At 40.0% G+C, this 23,938-nt stretch overlaps 2 protein-coding genes across 2 annotated transcripts; one reads left to right on the forward strand and one right to left on the reverse strand.

Moving 5' to 3' along the window:
- Positions 1-4,779: 4,779 nt before the first annotated feature.
- On the reverse strand, positions 4,780-14,248 carry aasdhppt (aminoadipate-semialdehyde dehydrogenase-phosphopantetheinyl transferase). The gene is made up of 7 exons (XM_023276416.3): positions 13,839-14,248; positions 12,832-12,945; positions 12,196-12,316; positions 10,695-10,816; positions 9,833-9,994; positions 5,681-5,749; positions 4,780-5,284 (listed from the first exon to the last, which is right to left on the reverse strand). The coding sequence occupies exons 1-7, from the start codon at positions 13,980-13,982 to the stop codon at positions 5,117-5,119; spliced, it is 900 nt and encodes a 299-aa protein (XP_023132184.2). The 5' UTR covers positions 13,983-14,248; the 3' UTR covers positions 4,780-5,116.
- A 1,888-nt stretch (positions 14,249-16,136) lies between these two features.
- msantd4 (Myb/SANT-like DNA-binding domain containing 4 with coiled-coils) lies at positions 16,137-23,691 on the forward strand (the record flags this gene model as incomplete). The annotated part of the gene is made up of 4 exons (XM_023276422.3): positions 16,137-16,445; positions 18,574-18,669; positions 18,796-19,077; positions 21,270-23,691. Coding segments are annotated over 4 exons (1,446 nt in total), but the record flags the coding sequence as incomplete, so codon positions are not given.
- Between the last annotated feature and the right edge of the window lie 247 nt (positions 23,692-23,938).

A 23,938-nucleotide genomic window follows, 5' to 3' on the forward strand; every position in this document is an offset into this window, starting at 1 on the left:
CAGAGAGACACAGTAAACTCTTTCAGCTTAAAATGTTTTTTCACTGTAGTGGTTGAGGAGTAATATGTTGTTGAAACCAAAAAAACAAAAACAGAATATTTAAGTATCTCCACCAAACACTTGCTGGAAATGTCAGTGCTGGAAATCAAAGTTAACTGAGGGCCTTTTGCTAATATGTATCTTTAATTAGACACAGACTCCCTGCTGAAAACACTTGCTTGAATGTGACCTCATCTTTTCCAAACCACATTTCTGAGAAAAACAGCCTCATGCAAGCGAGGAGATCTTATCTTATCCTGCAAAAAAATCTGGTTTCACTGAAGAAACACTTTGTGTCATGATTTGCATTGAGTTTATATAAGGAACAAAAATCTATTGAAAGCAAGAATCATCTCTTACACTGGGAATACATTTTTAAAAAATACAATTACTTTTTTCTTTGTCCAAATTACTTGACCTTAATGTCTGTCAGCAGTCTGACTCTCTCCCAAAGGTGAAATAAAAAGTAATTCCTGCACTTCGAAAGCGGACTAATTTACATATTACATGTTGTTTCTGTGAACTGCAGTCTTATATTTAACACACAGATGTGAATGTGGTATTGATCTTCTCATCTCTATGCAACAAAGTGAATAAATGCATTTTCCCTAATTATTCTGTATTTTAAAGGTTGTACAAACAACATACTGTATGTCCCAGACACTGTAACACATAATGTAATTTTACCTAAGAGCTTCAGTAAAAAGTGACTGGACTTCTCTTTTGGGTTGTTGAAGATGTTTTACCTCTTATATAGATGGACGAAGTCATCTATATTAAACTAGAATAGCATCTCTTAAACGAGGAAAGGGCCTGTGTCACCACTTATCAGGTACCTATGATCTCTCCTATCAAAGTTTTACCACCATTAACACCTTGAGGCATGTGAGTCATGGGTCTATAATGGGCCATTAGCCATGTGATTGGCAGGTGCCAATGTATATCTTGAACTCCCGTTCAGTCAGAATTGAAGAGGCCTCTAGGATGAGAGGTGAAATGTCTTTGAGAACCAAAAAGTGATGTCCAGTTGGCAGTACCACTGTACTCTTTGACATAATGGTTGAAAACAGAAACTGAAAACATTTATGCAACCTTGAAACTGGATCTAATTTTGCAAACAGCCAAAGTCTAAATGTGGCACAAAATGTTCCCCTTCTCCTCAGAAGAAACTTTGCTCTTATCCTCAAAAGCAGCCTGATGTGGGTCTCATCTCTCACCTCGGGCTAAACTCTGCGTCTGATGCCCAAAGCACTCCTGTCTTCAGCCCACATTTAAAAAAATATATAAAATTCTATTTCCGTACTCTGGTCTCTGACACACCAGTAAACCTGAGGCAACTAAAAATGGCCTCTCTCTGAGGAAAGCCTGTGTGACTCCAGTCTGACCTCACTGCCTCCTCTCTCCTCCTTCACTGCTGCACAGAACGCAAGATTTAAGGCGGTGGTGAGCAAAACTAATTCATTCCAGCTGGAGGCAATGACTCTGTGTGAGTGTTTTCAAGCTCAGTATCTATTGCTCGCAGTATAAACATGTGCATACTCATCTACACACACTTTAAGCTGAGCACTTTTTTTCTGACAGACCATCTATGCTTGTACATGTGTGTCGTAAACAGTTGTGAAAAAAGTTTACATGCACTTGCCTCTTAATATTCAATGATGGAATGACTGAAACACGTGTATCTTTGTCATAAAAAAACAATCATGGATTTTGGTTCTTTCATAGATTATTACAGGCTGTCAGGAATATGACAAAATCAGCAGGGTCAAAAATGTATACATATATACATAGAGCAATTCTAATATTTGGCTAAATGTCCTTTGGCCATTTTCATCTCAGCTAGTCAATCTGGGTAGCCATCCACAGTCTGTGGCAAGCTTTTGGTTGTATCTTGTACCACTCCTCTTGGTGCAGTTGAACGAAATTTGTCAGCTTTCTGACATAGACTTGTTTCTTCAGCATAGTCCACTGGTTGCTGATGGGATTTAATTCATGACCATGACTTTGGTGAGACCAGTTTAATACCGTAATTGTGCCTGACTGCCATTTATTTATCACTTTTGATGTGTGTTTGGAGTCATTGTCCTGTTGGGACACCGAACTATGTTCAAGATCCAACCTTCTGGCTGATTCCATTTAGTTTGTGTAAAGCACCAGTTCCACTGGCACAAAAACAGCCTCAGGGCATAATACTGCCACCACCATGCTTGACAGTAGGTATGGTGTTCTTGGGGTCAAGGGCGCTACGTTCTCTCCTCCAGACACATTTCTGGTCATTGGGAGGAAATAGCTCAATTTGTGTTTAATCTGACCACAGAACTTTCCTCGAGAAGACCTTTGTCCATGTGATCAGACTGTCTCTTGACCATTCTGACCAGTTGTCTCTCGGCAGCAGGTGATAGAATATAAAGCCTTTACTGTCATTATACTAAGTACAATGAAATTGATAGCTTGCTTGCTAGCTTTTCTTCCTGATCGTGGCACACAGTTGATTTTGGGATCTGAAGCATCTTTGAAATGGCTCAATGATTTGCTTTTTGCAGATCGGTGTTGAGCTCCTCAGACTTCTCTACTGTAGTGTTTGTGGCAGAGTCTGATAAATGTGTTAAATAAGCCCTATTTTAATTGGCTCAGAGCAGTCAGCAGCTGTAGTCAATTGTAATCACTGTCAAGAAGGTAAGAAGTTATACCACTAAAAAAATGTAATCAGTTTTCTCTATTGTGAAGAAAAAAATTACTCCCTTTCGCCCTATTGAGGTATTCCTTGCGGCTGCTAGCTGACATCATCCTAAATTAGCTTCTGACAGGCAGACGCTGTAGGAGGATGACATGCTAGGATTTTCTGCCATGGTCAAGGTTAGATATTGTCTATTCTGACATGACTACGCAGACAAGTTGTCTCCAAATCGGTCTGAGGTCTAAATCTGACCTTCTCTCAGCTACAATATATACCCAAAGATCAGAGAGAATCCTCAGAACTGATGCTGGCATTACTCACACAAATGTGCTGCTTTGTTGCATCACTTCTCATGATGTCAGTAAACCTTATTCTCGACCTAAACCATCTGAGTCTCTTGGAAACTCAAGATTTTCAATGATAGAATGATGGTCTTTCCATCTAGAGAGTAGGTTGCCATGTTATCAATACCCATAATTCCCTTCTCTTCACCTGGAAGGCTAAGGTTACATCGATAGAAGGGACTGCAGAAAGAGGAGAATAACAAGTAATGTGCACACTGATAGACATGAAGGTGAGCAGCAGGTGTTCAGGTCGTGGTGTCAAGCAGCAGGTTTGTGCCATCATGTGTTTGGGCCACAAAGCCCAGAAGAAGTCAAGTGTTCAGGTCGCGTGTGTGAGAATATCGCAGTTCAGATAATTATACGTCTGTCAGAAATTTAACAACCAATAACTTTGTTTTCCAACTTTGATTTCACGTTAGTTGTTCCACTGAGAAATCTCACTGCGCCTGATTTCACTTGTGTTTAAGTATCTGTTCATTTGAGAGGTGGGAGGCTGAAGCTGAGGTGTATAATGTCCAAGCACATTGTATGCTAGACTAAACATACGTATTATTTGACCTCTAACTCCTGATAATAGCCAGTCATTTCCTCCTGTGTGCAGGCGAGAAGGTTTATGATTATAGGTTGCGATTAAAGTAATGCGATGCAGAAAAAAATGGCTAATTGTCCAGACTTGCACAAGCTATCTATGAGGTACCCTCGAGAGAGAGAGAAGGAGAGGGGGAGGGAAGGTGGAGGAGATTGAGCTGCAAAGAAAAAGAGAGAGATGGTCAGCTAAATGTCGTCGACGAAAATAGATATGCTACCAGATGGAGGGACGAGGAGCGGGAGAAAAGGAAAAGACGAAGACAAAATGGCAGAGATAACATGGAGGGAGAAAAGAGGAAAAAAATTCCTGCAAGATAAGGCCGAGGCTGAGAGAGAAGTGAGGCTGAGAGACATTTAGCTTTACGGCGAGGAGAAAAAGAAGTCTGCTGGAAGATGCATGACTCAGAAGCAGACACCCAAATGCACGTCAGGCCGAGCAGTTGAAATCAATCAATATATAAACATTAAAACTAAGTCTTTTCAATATTGATACACTATGTAACTGTATTGCTAGAAATGTGTCACACTGTTATGCACATCTCACATATATATGAAACAAAAGCTCATGATAACGATTTTTCTGCTACTTTGATTTTTCTTGAAATCATTAACAGATAAAGCAGAAGGTTATAAAAGGTGAGCACAATGTAATCATCATTGGGAATAGTACTGCATATTGATAAATACTACTGAATGACTGTTCAGCTCTATGCTCATGTGACACAAGAAAAATGAAATTAAATACAGGAGAGAATGAGCTGGACTGAAAAGATCATATATTTACAAAAGAACATGGAGCAGTTACTAGATTCTTTATGTGTCGTGTGAAGGAAAGGTTCGAAAAGTAAACATTACTTTGCCAGGAAAGACCTCAATTTTCAGTACAGATATCAAAATTAATTATCAGTGTTTCTTTCACCAATGCATAGCATGGATATTGCTATATTTGGTTATATATTTTGGGACAAAGACCTAGCATTTGTTGGGGTTTATAGGGAGTGTAAAATCATTAATGAGGAGCTCATTGCACAATCTTGGACAGTATATCCTGATATTACAAAATCCATATTGTTTTTATTGTTAAAAGACAGCTTCATTCTACTTTAAACACAAACTCCAAACATTACGATGGAAGGTTGCTACAGCTCCAACTTTTTATTAAACAACATTTATCGTTGGGTGTATTGTACAGTGTTGTTTGTGTGTATCAGGTGTGTTTTTGTGGAGTTTTTCTTCACTGGAACTGAGGATCTAAAGATAGATGGTGTCAGATGCTGTATCGATTGTGAAGTCCTCCGAGACAAAGCTGTGGTTGTTGGCTTTGTAAATAAACTTGACAGGACTCGACTGGAGTTGCGCTGAATAAGAAAGCAGCTTCAGTGTCAGTGAATGCGTTCTTCCTTTTTGGCACTTCTGAAAAGATTGTGTGTTCGTGTGTGACAGGCGAGTGTCAGCGTGAGACAGGTGGTTACGTGGATGTGTCTGCATCGCTCTGTCTCGACGGAGCTTCAGCCTTCATCTTGAAACTCTCCCAGTAGGCGGAGTCCTCCTCTGTCAGAGGTGAGGCTGAGGCGACGAGCTCACTGAACGACAGCAGCGTAAATGTGGAGGGAGGAGGAAGAGATGAAGGGGGAGGCTGAGAGAGACGGAGAGGAAAGTTAGTAGTGGTAACTACAGAGTGCAGCATCCAACATTGCTATGTGTAAAGATTAACGTAAATATTAAGTTACTAATTAGCCTGTAAAATGACAGAAAACTGGAAAATGGCCAGAGGTATCATGTCTGAGCAACAGTTCAATCACAAATTTAGCTTTTTTGTTGCAGATGAGTAAACCAAGAAATTTTTGATATTTTTATTTAATAACATATTTTACATAAATTATTATATTAATATATCAGTGGCTAGTGTTTATATCTATGTTCAAGTTATACTGAAAAGGGAAAATGATGATGTCTGTACAAGTTCACAAAATTGTAAATGCAGTTATTACACTGAAAGTGGCAGGAGAATATGAATGGTATGTGTCCTTACTGCAGATCCTAGTTTGTCTGCTGGTCCAAGTGCTACTGCAACATGATGGTCAGCATCCAGTAAGCTCTCCTGTAGGATCACATATCAGCACATACAGAATACGGCCTGCATGTAACACTATATATATATATATATATATATATATATATATATATATATATATATATATATATATATATATATATATATATATATATATATATATATATAACCTGGAGTGTGCCTTTTAGGGTATGAGACAAATCCTAGAATTCAATTCATTTCGACTTCATTTGACCTCTCAAGGTCACCGCAATCACTTCTTGGTCACAAATAATGATGTGTGTCGTTGTTAAGGATGTTCAGAGAGCTGTCCAGCATCACTGCATCGATGCTTCATGCATCCTGGAAACACGTCTTTGAGCAATTACATCTCAATGTACAGTATTAAGCATCTAAAAGATGAGATTGTAGTTCCTCTTTGAGAACTAAACAATAACCTGACTTTTGCTTAATGTGATGAAATAACTGACATTCAGAGTTCATAAGGATTCAATTCAATATTATATTTACATTGTATTTGTCTAGTTAAATCATTAGCAACGGCAGTTGGGTAGAGGAATTTCAACATTATGATTTGGCTTTATATTTTCATATAGTACACCTGTACTGTTGTATGCACATCTACCATTTCTGCTTTTATTTCTGGACAGTGTTTGAATCAGCACATTTTAAGATTTTCAAAAATATTTGTTGGTTTTACGTGTTTAAAAAAAGCCGATCTTGTTAAATTGATCCATTTATGTATGGAAAGCCAAATGTGTAATCAACATGTAGAACAGCCTACTGTTCTTTCTCATTATTGCCAATAGATGTGCAACAAATGCTAATTTTCATTATCTATTAACATGCCTTTTTGTGAGGAGTTTGCATGTTCTCTGATTTTTTCAGGTGCTTGGCTTCCTCCCACAGTCCAAAGACAGGCAGGTTGGGTGTCGATTCTAAATTGCTTGGAGGTGTGAATGTGAGTGTGAAAGGTTGTCTGTCTTTGTGTGGTAGCCCTGTGACTGACTGGCGACCTGTCCAGAGTGAACACCACCTCCCACCCTGTGTGAGCTGGGATAAGCTCCAGTACCCTCACAACTATCTAAAGGATAAGCAGGTATAGCTGATGGATGGATGGATGGTTCTGTCTATGACGTGTCAGAAAACGCACATCACAGTCTTCCAGAGCCCACAGTCACATATTTATACATAAAAATCTATAAGAAATCATTTTTAAAATAAGCACTGCCATCCATAAACTTCTCCTATTATGGAAGCTGGACTACATGCAAGTGAGTGGTGTTTTGCTTGGAAAGTGATTCTAACAATTAATCGATCAAACCATTAAAATAGTTATAATTAATCCTATGAACTTCAAAACCTGCCAGCAGATTTAAAATACACTTTCCATAAGTAACACAATGTATCACAGCTAGAAAACTGCAAAAACAGGAAGAATCGTCAGATTTTCAACTTCACAACTTCAGATTTCCAAGCTTTCATTAATCTAATCATATGGGTCATGCAGTTAAACTGGAAAAAAATAACTTATTTTGACATGTTTCATTAAAAAAATCACCCAATCACCATATCTTGTAAAAAAAAAAATAAAAAAAAAATAAACAAACTACAGAAATCTGTACTCCTCAGTGAAACTGAAACCACGACTGACTCAGCTGAGACCAACAGTTATATGGCAAAAATTCTGAACGTGAATATTCGGCTGAACTGCAGGCTGTGTTTACACAGAGCAGAGCAGTTAAAAAGAGTAGTAAATACCTATATAGCATATGGAGCCTCTATTGTTCCCCAGCGTTGGTAACACATGGAAGAACCAGAAAACATATTGCACATGTTGATTTCATTTGACCTCTCAAGGTCATTTCAATCATCACTGATCACAAATAATGATGTGTGTCGTTGTTAAGGGTACTCAGAGAGATGAGCAGCATCACTGAGGTGCATCAGTGCAGGACCAGATCGCATCTCATCATGAAACACGTCTTTGTGCGATCACACCTTAAAGTACAGTATTAAGCATCTATAACATTCAATATTATTTCATCCTTGAGAATATCATCTTTTCTGAACAAAACAATAACTTGACTTGTTGCTTACTGTGATGAAATAACTAATATTCAAGGTTGCTGCTGAGATTCTTTTTTTTCCAATATTTGTGAAATTATCAAAGAAATTCTACTTTTTTTTTTTTTTTAAAAGATACATGGCATTATAACTTTGTTATACTGCACGAAAGACATTTTTTTTGTAATTACAGCTATGGTTGTGCTGTGTCCATAGAGGTGCAGGATTTCATAGTGCAGTGGGAAAAATGAGTCCACAGTGAGTGAAAATGTAACAGGAGCAAAAACAAACAAAACACCCAGAAACTGCTTGGGGTTCAGAGGGTTATTGTAAATATTCTGATGATTAAATAATTGAAATTTTACTTTTTTTGTCTCTTTTTTGACAGAATTTATATTTATCAACCCAAAAGTTCTAGATGGCCTTGGTGGAGCTAACTATAGCTAACTATATACAGTGGTGTAGTTTACTCCATTGGTTTGCAACTTAGAGGTCAAACCCTCTACTAAAATAAATGTCAGGGGTCATCAATGAATCAAGGCAGAGAAAATGTCTCTTTTGTGAAATTGGTAGCAACACAGTAACATTTAAAAGATGATAAGGGCTCACATCTAGGCACAGCTTTTGGAGATCATAAGCAAAAAAGGTTGAAAATAAGAAACACTGTGTTGTATTTCATAAGCTCATCATGTGATTTTAGATGCAAATTTTGATGTGAGAAATAACTAGTAATTAAACCTGCTCATAGACTAAAAAGTAAAATATTTACTCGTGAAAGTCTTTTATTTCTAGTTACCTCCCTCATCTTCATCCTTCGTACCTCATATGTTGCTGCTACTTCATCTAGCAGCAATCGAAATAAGCTCTACTTTTCCCTGGTGTGAAAACACAGACACTAAAACAGCATTAGGCCTCCATGACCTCGAGAGAGATAGAGAGAAGATAGGAGAGAGGAAGGCAACATCAAGCTTTTCAAACCGGTGGTAACCTTTTAGCAGTCCCTTGTTAATCCCTCTGCCACTGGGCTCGGAGGGACGACTGAGAGGAGCAGGAGGTGGACTGAAGAAGAAACATCGTGGGGGAGGAGAGGAGGTAAAAGAAGACAGTAAAATGAAGGAAGATGGTGAAACAAGAGTAGAAAGATAAAGCGATACTGAGGAAAAACATCAAATCAGGGAGAGGATGAGATATGGGAAATAGAAGTGGTAACTTCTGACGTAGAGATGCACTCTAATCTCTAGTCAGGGTGTTGGGAGGGCTGGAAGGGCACTTGAGAGGCCCCTATGGCAATCACTTATGTGCATCTCTCTGTAAGACCACCTGTGATTTACTTTGCAGAACGAGGGGACATCCACTGGAGGAGCACACAGCAGAGCACCCGACCCCTGTGCTAAGCTCCATGATTTCCTAAAGGCTGCTTAAAACCGGTTCTTTACATATTTCTGTTGTAAATCTGATGCTAAAAACTCCACCAAAAGACGGCTGACAAAACAATCTCCCTTCTCAATTTTCCTTTTTCTAAATCATCTCACCATCTGATTGACTATCTGCGTGTCTTTTGCATTTAGCCTGAAGGAGGTGCTGTTACAAAAACTTGCAAATGAGCGTTTTCAGAATCCAAATTAAATATCTGAAATGTGAATAAAGCCCATTTTAAACAGGCTATGACACTAGAAGACAACCCAGAAACTAGAACGGTTTGGCACGGTGCCTTTTAAATCTGGCAGCTGATCAGGAGAAGAAAACACACAAGAGTGCTTCCAGGATGATTTTTTCAACCTGCAAGCTGATGAAAACTAAAGAGATTGAAATGCTGTGTGACTTATCAAACATTTTGGGATATATGGAAATACTGCGTCACCCTTTCTCTTTGGAAAGCTCGGCTGTGTGTCTTCAATATTCTCTTACTAAACTGGTCTACAATCTGTCTTGGGCTTTTTTTGCTCGTTTGAATGTGCACAAGATGGGCAACGCCTTGATTTCTGTGAATGGCGTTTAGTACTTTTAGTCCAACTCTTCAGCCCTGTCTTCAACCAGACTCACCTCGAATATCCAGTCCTCTTCTTGTTCCTCATCTAGATGCATCTTGGTCTGGCGCAGCGCCCGGGGCTGGGTGAGCGGTTCAGTCGGCAGGTGAAACTCCACCCTCTGCAGGTTGAACCCCAGACCTGTGCCGATGGCTTTGATGAAGCTCTCCTTGAGGGCCTTGGTGGAAATAGAAGAAACGTGATCAGATACATACAGAAAATGGTCATGCGCCCAAAAGGGGATTAAAAAAAAGAGGAAGTTTGTTTGTCTGAGAAAGGCGAAAAGGACAGTCTGAGTGTGCAAACTAAAAACCACAGCAGATGGGAATCTATGCACACATGCTTAACAGCATGTATACAAAAGAGGGTCTTTATGTTTGTGTAAGAGAATGTGAGTGTGTCCAGCCAAAACCAACCCTCCTTGACAGCCAATCAGCCACAATAACACCATTACAAGGCTAATCGCTATGGCAACAGTTGAGCTCTGCCATTAGTCAACAGTGTGGTGGTGGTATCAGAGCTTGACGTCTCTGTGCCACCCTCTCAATCTCACAGCATCTTTACTTAGCTCCACTGTTGCCTTCACTGACCATCTGTGTGTGTGTGTGCGAGAGAGAAAACGACAAGAAGGAGGAGACAAACACCAAAAGGAAAAGCACAAGAGGACTGTTGTGCAACGAGGACGTGCAGTGAAACAGGAGAACGAAATGTGAGAAATTGACAATAGCGTGATTTGAGACGAGTTTGTGCGTGCGTGTGCAAAATGTACAAATGTGCGTTTGTCACTCAAGACATTGGCAACGAACGCACAAAACACCGCCCGCAGGGCCCAACAGCAATGCAATGTGATGACAGGGTAGTATGGTTGCCATGGTTACCCAGTGGCGGTAGAACGCGGCGAGCTGCTGGTGTTCTGAGCCGGCTGATTGGATGATGCTCCACTCGTAAGCTGTAAACTGACGAGTCATGATGCGGAAAAACTCCGGCACGGAGCTGCTACCTGGATGGGGGAGGGAGAGGGGAGGAGGTGTGAGGACATGAGAAAGGAAAGAGAAAAGGATGAAGTTACAGACAGAGGGGAAGGGATGGGGGGAGGGTGGGGGGAGATGATGGGAGAGAAGAATGAGATGAGAAGAAGATGGGGAGCGCCATCTGAATGAAAACAGAGATAAACACAAGGCCGTGCATAATTCTGTGTTTTCCAGATTAGTGTGGACTGTTTCTTCTCTCCAAAATATCTGATAATTGATGTGTGACGATAACACACACGTCTAAATTTGCACACTGAAGTGGCTGTGGCCAAGACTTTCATATATGAGGCAACAGTGACCCCTTGTGGTAGAGATAGGGAACTACATAAATATGACATCCTCCAGTTTTTGATGTAAAGCTACTACAGGTATATAAAATAGCTAGGTAATCATATTTTGCTGTTTGCTGGATAAAAATGGCAGATGATATTGCTCTTTGTATTTTAAAATTAAAAGCTCCTCTCCAGGCATTGATTAAACCCCTACAAGCTCATCTCCATGTGTCCGAATTAAATATTTACAGCAGCTTACTTACTCTGCATCACTGCTCCTTTAACAATGTGCAGTTTTATGAAGTGCTCACCCGTTTCCACTCACTCCTCTGATATACACTGTATCTCAAGCACACCAACTTACATACAAATCTCCTTAAACACAGCAAAACTACCCTGTGCTAAACAATGGGAAGCTTTGATAAAAGTTAGAGTACTTCTGGCATGCATGTTGGAAATGGAAACCAATTCTGATGAAGAATAACAATATAGAAAGTCTAAATGTAGGTCGCTTTTCCTGCAAGCTGACAGAATTGGTTCCTTAGCATTGTTACATACGAAACCCCAGAAATCTGTGCTTTTTAGATAGAAATGCCCAACTTTGGTGTTGACTGACTTTTTTTTGGCTTCTGCTGTGTCTTCAGGACATACATATACACACACACACACACACACACACACACACACACACACACACACACACACACACACACACACACACACACACACACACACACACACACACACATATAAAGAAACACCAGATGGACGTTTTAATTAGGTTAAAAAAATCTTGATTTTCAAAAGAGGGCTGATGTAAGCCTTCACTGAGATCCAGACTGCAGCTCTATGATTAATTCAATGATGCATGTTTGCTTTTATAGGGGGGTTCATCCACAAAAATATTGAACAGTTTATTACAACATGTTGCTTTCTTTTAATCTGTCACAAGTGTATTATTATTCAGCTAAACTCTATCGGTAAAAGGTGATTTTATTCTTGAACTCTGCTCGTTTCACAGTGATTGCAAGAACATATCAGCATATCTCTCTCCATCAGGAAACCCCAGTGTTTACCCGGCATGGTAGTCTTCATTATATCCACTCCGACCTGCATCCCCTGTTCCGCAGCAAGCACAGCGTAGTCCCCTTGGTGGGAGAGGTTGAAACTCCAGGCCGGACCTGAATCTGAACTGACCTGTGAGCAAACAGCAAGAAATGCTCAAATTGTAAGCATTTTCAGTTATACCAAAAAAGACATGAATATCAGGAAACCACTTTGTTGCTGAAGTCCAATACACCTCCTTTAATATAAATACGTCATGTCTTGAACTTAACAAACGACTAGAATTCAAGCTACATTTATAACAAATCTATTCATGCTGTACAACATAAATCCACCTGAGCAATGGATCACAGATGTATGTCTGGTGAGTCTGTGACTCAGCCGAATTTTCATTACTTAAGTGTTATCCACTGCTGGGCCAACTCATGCTGTCCTGCCAAACTTTGTTCAAACCTGCAGAACTTTTGGAGACAGTGTGTGCAAGATTATGGACAATATATCTATATAATTAATGGAACTGGAGTAGTAAAGGCATAGAAAATATGGAGCCGCTAATGGGTCGCTGTATCAATGTAATAACTAAAAGCTTGCTAAAGTTTAAGACTGAGGTGTCTTTTGGAAACACTGAGCAAAGGAACAGAGTGGACCTTCAGTGGTGCAGCCAAGTAAGGCTTTCCTCTGGGAGATCGCTCCAGTCTGATCTCTGACCAGGGGATGCCCATCTTCTCACACACGAACCTCCTGAGCAACAACCTGCCAGCCTGTTGGGATAACAGAGGGAGACACACAGTAAATGTAACATACATCATGTGATATTTTTCATACAGTTTACAACAGAAGTGTTCACACCCCTGTGTAACCACTCATCATTTAAATGTCAAATGATTGAATATTGTATGACCTTACAATAAAGTTTTCACTTTTTTCATCTTTCGGCACTCTTGTGTGATTTTTGCAATGCGCTTTGGATCATTACAATGCAGGAATATTTCTGTCTGACAAGCTTGTGAAGACTGGGAGTCATCTTTTCAGCTGATATTCTGCCATATCCACAGGCATCCATAGTGTCATCTATAAATGTCACTTTCCCAACAACTTCTGCACTCATGCAGCCCCAGATCATCAAACTCCCACCTCCGTTCTTCACTGTCAGGAGTATGCAGTCACTGTTGTAGGCCTTCCATAGAGATTAACACTATGCAATATCCTTCGCGCTTTCTGAGCAGTCACAGAAACCCAAATTTCCACCGACAACCCCTGTGCCAAGTCTGAAGCACTTGTCCTTGTCTGCTTTTTAAAATTTTTTTTTTTTTACAGAGCTTAATTGTGAGAATAGCACACTGCTGCAAATCCATTTCCACTGATGTTAAGTTTGTTAATGATCTTCCTGTATCCTTTGTTATCTTTGTAAAGGCTCACAATATCAGATGTTTCAATTCCTCTGGCAATTCGTTTCCATTTTGGGACCATGATGCAGAACATCTACACAGCCAATAGGTTCAAAACTGAGAAAGTTCTGGTGTTCACTGGGTCGTTTTAAGACCATATTCATGCAGTTAGAGTAACCAAGAGTTTATGCTCGTTCTCGCAATATTTTGTAGATATGTTTTGACAAGTGAGGAAGGACTTGCAGATGACTTCGTTTCAGACTCACCATGGCTGACTTCGCATCCTTGGTGAACACAAACTGTCCAATGCGGTCTTTCTCCTCCGGCTGGATGCAGCGAGCAGCGAGCAGCCAGTCGGACCTGCTGGGTGTCCACGACCCGCAGCGGAAAGCCCAGCGAACAGAGCCCATCTCTTCACCGCTGTCATGTGGAGTCCTCCACAACTCCAGGCTGCTCACAAATTGTCACTGAGCTAACGTTTGCATGGCGCGTTAGCATTTAAACTATGGGTGACGAGTTTGGAAGTTTTTTGCTTTAGATATTCAGGATTTAACAGCTTTGACAGCGGTTAAGTGACGGCTGGTAATAAAACTACAACACAAAGCAGACTTTTTGTTTACATTTTGGATTTGACGGTGGGGTACATGCCCGGAAGAGTCCGGCGAGACTCAATGGCGTCATAAGTGGGCGCGGTGGAGGATTGACCAATAGGAGCGATGGAAACGGTGCGCCACTAACGACACATTCAAATGTCCTCAAAAAAATGTAAACACGAAATAACCGTGTTGGGCTTTCGAAAAAATCCATCAATTTAAAAGAAATCGAGACACGGAATTTTAGAGGACACCTATTGGGGCCGACTGATTGAAAAGTGGTTGTATTTTAACCCTTTTATTTAAGAAAACATCTTCTAGGCAAGTTATATTATTCAAACTGAATTGTATTTTTTTAAAATTTTGCACAAAAATGGGAAAGTAACATTAAACTACATGAACAAAAGAAAGCCAAACGTTTCTATTGCAAGATCTAGTATTATATTCCGCATAACAGCGTCCGACTAAAACCAAAACCGTATTTACATCTGAAAGCGCAGGATTCTTTTTTTTCTGATGGGGCTCTGAAAGCAGCATTAAAATTGCAATTCAACGGTGTTGTTTTGATTGCGGTGTATCTCTGTGCGTAAGGTGAGCCGATTTTACTACGCGTTACAAATGATGTTTTATTGCAGGTGGTGGTAAGATTTAATGCAAGATTACATTTCAAATTGCGATGATGAAATTGTGTTGTGTTCCTGTGGTTAGAAAAAAACATACTCACAGGCTGCAATTCCTCGGAAAAAAAACAGTTATTTTAACTTGAAATGCTTAAGAGATACTAAAGGGCATATACTACAAGCACAAACTGCTTTTAGGCTACATATATTTTATATTCTATTGTAAAAAAAATCTACATGCTTAATATACTTACCAGAAATGACTCCATGCACACTACAGTAATAGTATTTTTTACAGTTCATGTAGAATTGTCGAATGTACTGTCTTCTTATTATTCAATAAAATATTGCCGTATTGTTCAATGTGTTGCAGAAAATACTGAAAACTTAGCAGTATAACACTGGTTATAATCACATAGTCACCATGGTCACCTATAACCTCGTGATCTGCACGTCTTATTGCCAAGGTGTAGTTGTTGGTGAATTAGATTCCACATGTGACATGATGAAATATCTTCAAAGCTGATTTGTACAGAAAATTTTAAACATATTTTCACTGAAGAATACAAATAAAAAAATGCTCATTTTTTTGCCCAAAAGTTGACAGACTAACTTACTACACCCAATACTTTCTTGTATACATATTTCTTCATGTTGCAACCCTCCTTCACTGCATGCTGTACTGTGAGGTCTATTGCATGTTCATTCTCAATTAAATATTCCTCTTCTGTGGTTTCTCCTTGTTTTTCCCATTTCATTTCATTGTCTTGTTTTGGAGCTTTACTCATTCTGAATTGGGGCAAACACATTTGTGATTTTGGGTTATTTAACAAATTGTACGGAACTCTGCACACCCTGTTTACACCAAATAACATTCCCTGCTGTCTGTTTTACCAACAGGAGGCCTTTCAGACTGTGATGCTTCCCCTCATGTGTACCATCACCTGGCAGCAGCCGAGTCAAGGAAGCAAAGGTGAAAAACAATGCAGGTCTTCCTGTCATAATAATACTGGCTGTAGCTACATCAGATCAACACCATATCAAGTCCTTTGATGGTTCACACCTCCGGCCTCCCTGGTGGGATCCATGCAACTCAACACATTTCTTTCCAGCCGATATTTCCTTAACTCCAAGTTTCACACGTCCTCATGCAGAGGAAGCATCTAGTGTAACAGCTGGGATCTGTCTCGCAGGTGGAAAACTTCCCAGAGACTTTTGGAGCCAAAGAGGAATTCCTCCTTGATGGGAAGTGTTGTGCTTTTGAAGGAAAGCTACCCTGTTTGACATGGACTAACCTCTATGACAAACATCCACACTTCATCTGAAGACAGAGTTCCCCCCTTTATTCTGACCTGTGATCTGTCTGTCTCTACACCCCTGTTTCCATCTGTCTCCTCTGATACATCTCATCTCTTCTTTCATACCTACAGCTCTCTCTTCCCTGCGTCTTTTTGCTTGCTTTTCCCAAACTGTCTCACCTCGGCTCTGTTTCTTTCTCTGTATCTCTGGGGGTTTCTGTCCCTTCCTCGCTGCCAAGCTGGATTTCCTGCAGGTGAAGCATCTGAAGAGGAAGAGGAAGAGCAACTACAGTGTGAGAGAAACTCAGACTCTTATCAGGGAAATCCACAAGAGGAGGGACGTGTTGTTCTCCAGACAGCAGGTATAGATGCCCTCTTCTCTTCTCTTCTCTTCTCTTCTCTTCTCTTCTCTTCTCTTCTCTTCTCTTCTCTTCTCTTCTCTTCTCTTCTCTTCTCTTCTCTTCTCTTCTCTTCTCTTCTCTTCTCTTCTCTTCTCTTCTCTTCTCTTCTCTTCTCTTCTCTTCTCTTCTCTTCTCTTCTCTTCTCTTCTCTTCTCTTCTCTTCTCTTCTCTTCTCTTCTCTTCTCTTCTCTTCTCTTCTCTTCTCTTCTCTTCTCTTCTCTTCTCTTCTCTTCTCTTCTCTTCTCTTCTCTTCTCTTCTCTTCTCTTCTCTTCTCTTCTCTTCTCTTCTCTTCTCTTCTCTTCTCTTCTCTTCAACATGGTGAGACCATGTAAGACAGTCACAAAGTGAGAAATAACCAGTAATGTAGTGCAGGATTTTCTGTTGGCAGTATAGACAGTTCTTTTGTTTTCTACTGACTGAAGCATGCACTACACCTACTCTCCATTTGCACGCTCAGTCGCTGTAAAAACGTCTAGACAAAAGACTTACTTTCTGTCATCTCTGTTCTCTGAAGCATGGGTCAAGATGGAGAGATTAAAAAGAACGGCAACGCAAACAATTTACCTAACTCTCCGTTCTTGCTGTATCCAATTACCAACTATTTTCCCTTCCAAAATACATATTTAGATTTTTCTTTTCATGAAAATAATCCCTTTCTGCCTTAAAACAGCTTAGATGTAACTCACTGCTGTTTCTTCCTTTAGAATTTGTATCTCTATGAAGTTTCTATCTCCTTGCATCCCTGTACTTTTGCTGCAGCTCAAGTACACAGGCTCATCTGCTCAAACTCTGTAAAACTACTTTATGCTACACAATGGAAAGTTGGACCAGTTCAGCCATGCATGTTCAAACTGGAAACTGACTCTGAAGAATTGAAATGATATGGAAAATCCCATCATGCTTGTTGGCCGGATTGTTTTCTTAGATTTGAAACCCTGGAAGTCTAAATATATATTTGAAAAATCTCATTTGGTTCACTGCAGTTCAGTTAAATTCACTTCAGTTTTATTCATAGAGCACCATTTCACAACAAGTCATTTCACACACTTCATCTGGTAGGTTAAAGTTCTTACAATATTATGTTATACAAAAAAACTCAAAAAATACATTGATTTCCTTTGAACAAGAGCTTTGGCAACAGTGGGAAGAAAAAGTGGAAATGCTCAGATATGGTGTTGACTACTTATTTTGTGTGTCCGCTAAGAATATGAAAACACCATCATATGGACATGTTAACAAGGTACAAAAATTGGATTTTCACCAGAGGGGGTCTTTATTGAATTTACTTTATCAATAGTGCATACAGAACCTACAGAAATGTGAGAAAAATAAGTAGGAAATTATTGACTTCTTTGAGATATTTGGAGAAGCAAACACATGATCCTCTTCGACACAGAGCCTCTTAATAAAGCATTTGTTATAGAAGTCTAAATCCACACATTTTGAGCCAGAAAATGATTTATTGGTATTAATGTGCAGGTTGGGCTGTAAGAAAAGTGAAACTGCAGTCCAGTGTCAAATGTCAAGATCTGTTTAAAATCATTTAGAAACAATGATTCCATTATCTCCATTATCAACTGGAGAACACCGATATAAACTGCAAGTTGCAGAGCAAATTAAACACTCTGCCTTTGTCATACTTGCGCATAATTATTCGATATTTGTCTTTCTAAAAAAAAAAAAAAAATCAATGATTGAGGTTGAGAGGTTAAAAAACAGAACTAATTAGCCAACATGTTCAGTTAATTCAAAAGATAACACTGAAAGAAATGCTTATACTCTCTTCCGCAAACTAATATATTTTAATTGTATTCTACACTTTTGCTGTTTGTTTTACAAAATCAGATTTCTGTGGCATTTAGCTTTTAAAATTGCTTGGATTATATATCATAGTGCTTAGTGATATGGCAGCTTTATGTTTTAAGGAAAACTGGAATTTCTATTATTTTGACAGGAGCCTGCATTGCTCATACTGTTCTACTGCTCCATATTAGACATACCACAGCTCTTGGGTTCGGGCTGACATCCATGTTAGAGATGTTAGAATAAAACAGTCCGATTCTTGTTGTTCTTCTCTCCTCTGAACAGAACACTGCCATTAATGAGCTGAAGAGGCAGGCATGGGAGGAGGTGGCCCAAGGTGTGAATGCACTGGGAGAGGGCGAGCTACGTACCGCTGCTGAGGTGTGTTTGTCTCTCTTCACGTATACTTTTATACTTTTTACATTCACCCAGACTTGATTTTTAAATATCTCACTCCATTTACACTTTCAAAACACTGATTCATTACCTTCTTGATCTCCTGTGCAGGTGAAGCGCCGTTACCTGGACTGGCGAGCACTGACAAAGAAAAAGCACCTTCAGGCTGAGTTGTCTCTATCTTCTTCATCCTCCTCTTTGACCATGAAGACTGAATATGACCAATCCTCCCCCGAGCACGAGGAACCTTCTCTGGGATCAGGCTGTGATCAGTTGCTTGACCTCTCGGGCTTCCCGAAGGACTGTCACTGCGACTGGCCGGAGCTGGTGGCTCTCGGTGAGCCGAGCGGTCAGGGCACGATGGCACTGTCGGGTGTGAAGATGGAGGATGATGTGAGTGAAACAGAAACTGTGTGTGTACAATCGCAACACAAAACACAAGCTTAGCTCTTACACAGCGGCTTTCCTCTATAGAGCTGATATTCTGATTAATCCATAGAGTCAATTAAATAACTATTCATGTAAAAGAGGACAAAATTAATTTCCTGAACGCTTTCATGTACTTTGATAGACAGCCCATATTAAGACTGTTGGTGTTGTGAGAAGACAGGCGGCCTATACTGACATACAAGTATTACTAATGTGTTAATTAGCTTAATTAATGTCCTCATCAGCAGATGTTTAGTACATCACAGTGATTAAGCAACGCGCTATGTAACTCAAGTGGCTCTTGTTAATCCAGTTGGTTGATTTGGCTCCTGTAGGTTCACAAGGTAGAGACCAAATTAAATTAAGGATATGGTAATTACTTTGAATTTAATTGAAGACTGACATTAAGATGCTACTTTTGCGATTATATTAAGATCTGTTTTTAGATCAAAACACAATGTTCTCCCTTATCTCACACTTTATTGATCACTGTGGGGGAAATTCAAATTTTACAGCAGCTGAGCAAGCTACTATATATATATTTGCAAGTGGGTGACAAATTAAAGATAAACCCAACATAAAGTGTCTTTGTAAGGTGTTTCCCCACCATGTGCTTCAGTGCTTCTTGGCATTGATTCTCCTAGGGTTTGTCTTTGCATCTGTTCTGGAGTGATGGAGAACAATTTGCCCAAAAGACATTAATTTGTGTCTTGATGATGATTTGACCATCTAACACGTCAGTGCATATCTCCCCTTGGCAGCTAATTGGTTGAAGATCTGGCAACTGTGAAGGCCATGGCCTATGATTCACGCAATTTCCATACTCATCAAACCACTCAATGAATCCTCATGCCCTGTGGCTGGGGTTATTGTCATCTGGGGAAAAAACACACATCAAGAGAGAAATGTTTCATCATTGGATAAAGATGATGACCCAGAACAACTTTGTACTGATTTACAGTGACTGTCCCCTCTAGAGGGACATGTGGATTCCAGCCATGCCATCATAAGCCCTCTCACTGTAGAGTTCAAGCATCTAGGCCTGTTCTCCTGGTGTAGATGGAGAAGGATAACTCAGCTGACCATATGACTGTTTTACTCTGCAGACCAGTGCATACGGTTTTTTCACCACCAAGTCTAAAATGTGCATTTACAATTGTAACAAGGGGTCTCATGCACTACAATCACACTATAGTATCCCTGTGTATGTAATTCTCACAGACTGTTATTGCCGACCACGTCCTGCATTGAAATTCTCAGTCATCTCAGGAAGAATTGTTCTTCTATTTTTCCGTACAGACCTCACTAGTGCAGAAGCATCACAGTCATCAAATGTGGACTGTTGACCACAATTTCTGACTCTGTTTGTCTTTAACATAGATCTAAATGCAGATGTCACTGTTCCTCCTCAAACACCAACCTGTTTTAACAGTCTGACTGAAGCTCCTGCCCTCTGTGCCCCAACACTAAACCCTCTATCAAAGTCGATTAGTCAATTACGCTTGCTAGCTTGATTCAAAATCAGAGTCAACTGGGCTTTCTCAGGTTTTTTATACATTCTACAGAGCATATTTGATCTTAATTGGTTATTTATGCCATGTGAAGCAGCTAAAGCATCTACGTTAATTGTGTCTCTCCAATTATTTATACATTTTTTCATTTCATTTGTCACTGTCTGTACATTTTGAAAATTTAGGACTTTTACTAAACTGCAGCCAGTCTAGGTAAATTCTTCAGATACTCTACAGTAATAACAGAGATAATAAGTTTGTGTGTCAGGCCATGACATGATTCATTTTCCTCATGAAACCATCAGTTAGAGTCACAATGTCTTTTGGGGAGATAATCATTTGAGAAACAAAGAAGAACCAGCCTGAGATACAGACTAGTGAGTCAAAAAACTTGCTAATTTAACACTATTAGCAATTAATAATTTTTTTTACTAATTACATTTTGATAATTTCATATCTGGCTGGTCATTTCCTGTGATGCAGCTTGATGTCGCTTTTCACCAAGCTTATTTTCTCAGACTTCTCAGAAAAGCTTCCTTCGGTGTCCTTTTAAACCATAGGACTTGTTCTTTTCATGATGAGTAAACTGAATGTCATGTACAATCGATAGTGTTCTCCTATAATGGTCTCACTCTCTCCTTCTAGCTGGATGGAGACGTGGGTGATGGAGAAATGGATGAGGATGATATTCCCTCTCTCCTCAGCGACATCGAGTCACGTGGAGAGGGGCATGTTCCTGATGTTTACTCCCACAACGACTTGGGCGTGCTCAGCTCTTCAAAGGATCCGACCTCCACCACCAACCGAGATCTGCCGCTGCCTGGAGGCCTGATGGGAATGTCGGCTCATGGTTTGGGCGGACTCAGCAATCACGAGAACCTGGGAGCAGGGTTTCTGGTTGCTGTAGAGAAACAGCGGTTGGAGCTGGAAAAGCAGCGCCTGGCGGTGGAGACTGAACGCCTGGCGGTGGAGAAAGAGCGTCTGCTGGTGGAGAAGGAGCGACTTCGTCAGATGGAGGTAGAGAGGGAGCGACTGCAGCTGGAGAGGGAGAGGCTACAGGTGGAGAGAGAGAGGCTAAGGCTGCTGCTCGTCAGCCAGTCGGAGCACGTCGACTCCTCTTTTAACCTGCCGCCACAACAAGGCCCACCGTCTTCCTCCACTCCTTCCTTATCCTCCACTCACGATGGACAGAGGGAGAGGGAGAAGGGAGGCAAAGGCTGGATGTCAGTGGTGAATCTGGAGACGGAAAAGATAAATCTGGAGAAGGAGAGGCTGCAGCTGGAGAAGGAGAGACTGCAGTTCTTCAAATTTGAAGCCGGTCGGCTGCAGATTGAGAGAGAGCGCCTGCAGGTGGAGAAAGAGAGAATGCAGCTGCACAAAGACCATCAGTCAGTAAAAGCCTGATAAGAAGAAGAGAAAACGATGAGTTAATCAGATTTCTGCCATCTTCTGGGGTGCTTTCAACACTGGCAAGATCACGGTATTTGCACCAGCAGCAAATTTCACATAACCTTAAGGAAGGTGTGAGGCACTTCATTGATCCTTCCTGTCAGGAATTTGGCCATGGAGAAGCCTTAGATGGAGCGTAAGCATATTTGTGACCCCTATGATCAAGCTGTGCCTTTTGATGTCTACATAAAATGGGAACAGAAATGATGGCATGATAATAACACGTAGCATTTGTTTGGCATACTAAGCTGCTCAGTCTTGAATGTGTTTGATTTATAAAGCGTGACAAGCTTCTCATTGCTCCACCCAAACACGCCCATGCATTAAATGTTCAATCTAAGATGTTAAATGCTTGGTTGTCAGTGCAGCAAATTATCACTGTGTAGAAATGTTTGATAATGGTACAGCATATATGAAAGAAGGATGTCTAGGTATCCTACTCAAGTCAGTGCCGTTGTGTCTACTGCATGGGTGCTTGCCTCTATGAAGAAATTTTCGACACTGAAAAAAACAAAAGCACACGCAACTGTTTTTTTTGTATAGAGATTTTATCTTGTTTATATTTTGCTGTCAAGTGCTTGTGTTATAGTATCATTTACAGCATTAGTAGTGACTTTGTGTATTTGTTCATAAGTTTTAAACTGATATTTCACCTTGTCACAGACAACATCAACAGTGAGCCAGCATGAGCAATATCAGGAACCTAAAACAGAGGCAGCTAAATGGAATTCAGCCATTATAAAAGTTATAATTTACACTTTTCCTACTGTGTCATGTCAGTAAGGCCTATTAAGATGTGATGTTTTTGTCATTTATAATTTGTGAAAGACATCTTGAACATCTGTGGTGAACAGCTTCCGGGTGTTTGGTGTGTGCATGCTCGAAAGTGAAATATTTGTTCCTTATTAAAATATTTTCAATTCTGCTATAAACATTCTGTGAAGTGTAATTGGATAGTGAAACCTTTATTCTGTTGCTGTGCTGAAGGTTGTGTCATGACTACACATCATACAAATGTTTTATCTATAATTATACTTATTATCATTCTGATTTTATGCCTGTTAAGAATGTATTAATATTGATTTCTATGGTTTTTCTCTTAGTTCCATTTCTTTTCTGAGGATGTACCTATAGGTTTGTAAGTAATGTTTGCCGAGGAAAAGAACCATAATGTCCAGACAAATTTTGTAATGATCAGAGGTGAATAAAATCTGTAGTACACATTTGAGCCCCAAAGTACTGCTTTTGATGATCAACCTCTGCGGTTTTTCTCATGCCTCCGTGTTCTCAGGAGTGGCTTTGAAGAATAATGGAAAAAGAGAATGAGAAAATAATTTTTTTTTGTTTGGTCTCCTCTTCATTGATGCTTCTCAGGAAGCTCGCAAGGGGTTTCCCACATCAGTGTAGGCTAATAAGAAGAGACGAGCATTAAAAATCACTTTGAGAGCATCACACTGAATGGCCATGCAAACCCTGCATCTTTAAAGACTCAGCTTTTGAGGATTTTACTAAAAACTGATGTAACCCAGTGACACTGTTTTTTTGGGGTTTCCCTTTTAAAATGTTTATCTGTGTCCCAGTGGCATGAAAGCTTGAATAAACTTTTACTACTTCAAAACTGGAGTCAAGAAACTCTTTCAATCATAAAGGAGATTTCTTTTAAACTCTAAAGTCACCTGAGCTCTCACACAAACACACACATGCACACACACACATTCCCATTTAGGTCGTCAAGGCAGGCAGATCAAATCACAAAGACTAGTTTATTTTTCCGTCCCAGGGTTATACTTTTGTCTGCCTTTGAGATGAAAGCTTTACATAAAAGGCTCCTCTTTAGCTCTCTCAGGATTTAGAACTATTCTGAA

The sequence above is a fragment of the Amphiprion ocellaris genome, chromosome 7, assembly GCF_022539595.1.
Source record: "Amphiprion ocellaris isolate individual 3 ecotype Okinawa chromosome 7, ASM2253959v1, whole genome shotgun sequence".
Classification (NCBI taxonomy): Eukaryota; Metazoa; Chordata; class Actinopteri; family Pomacentridae; genus Amphiprion; species Amphiprion ocellaris.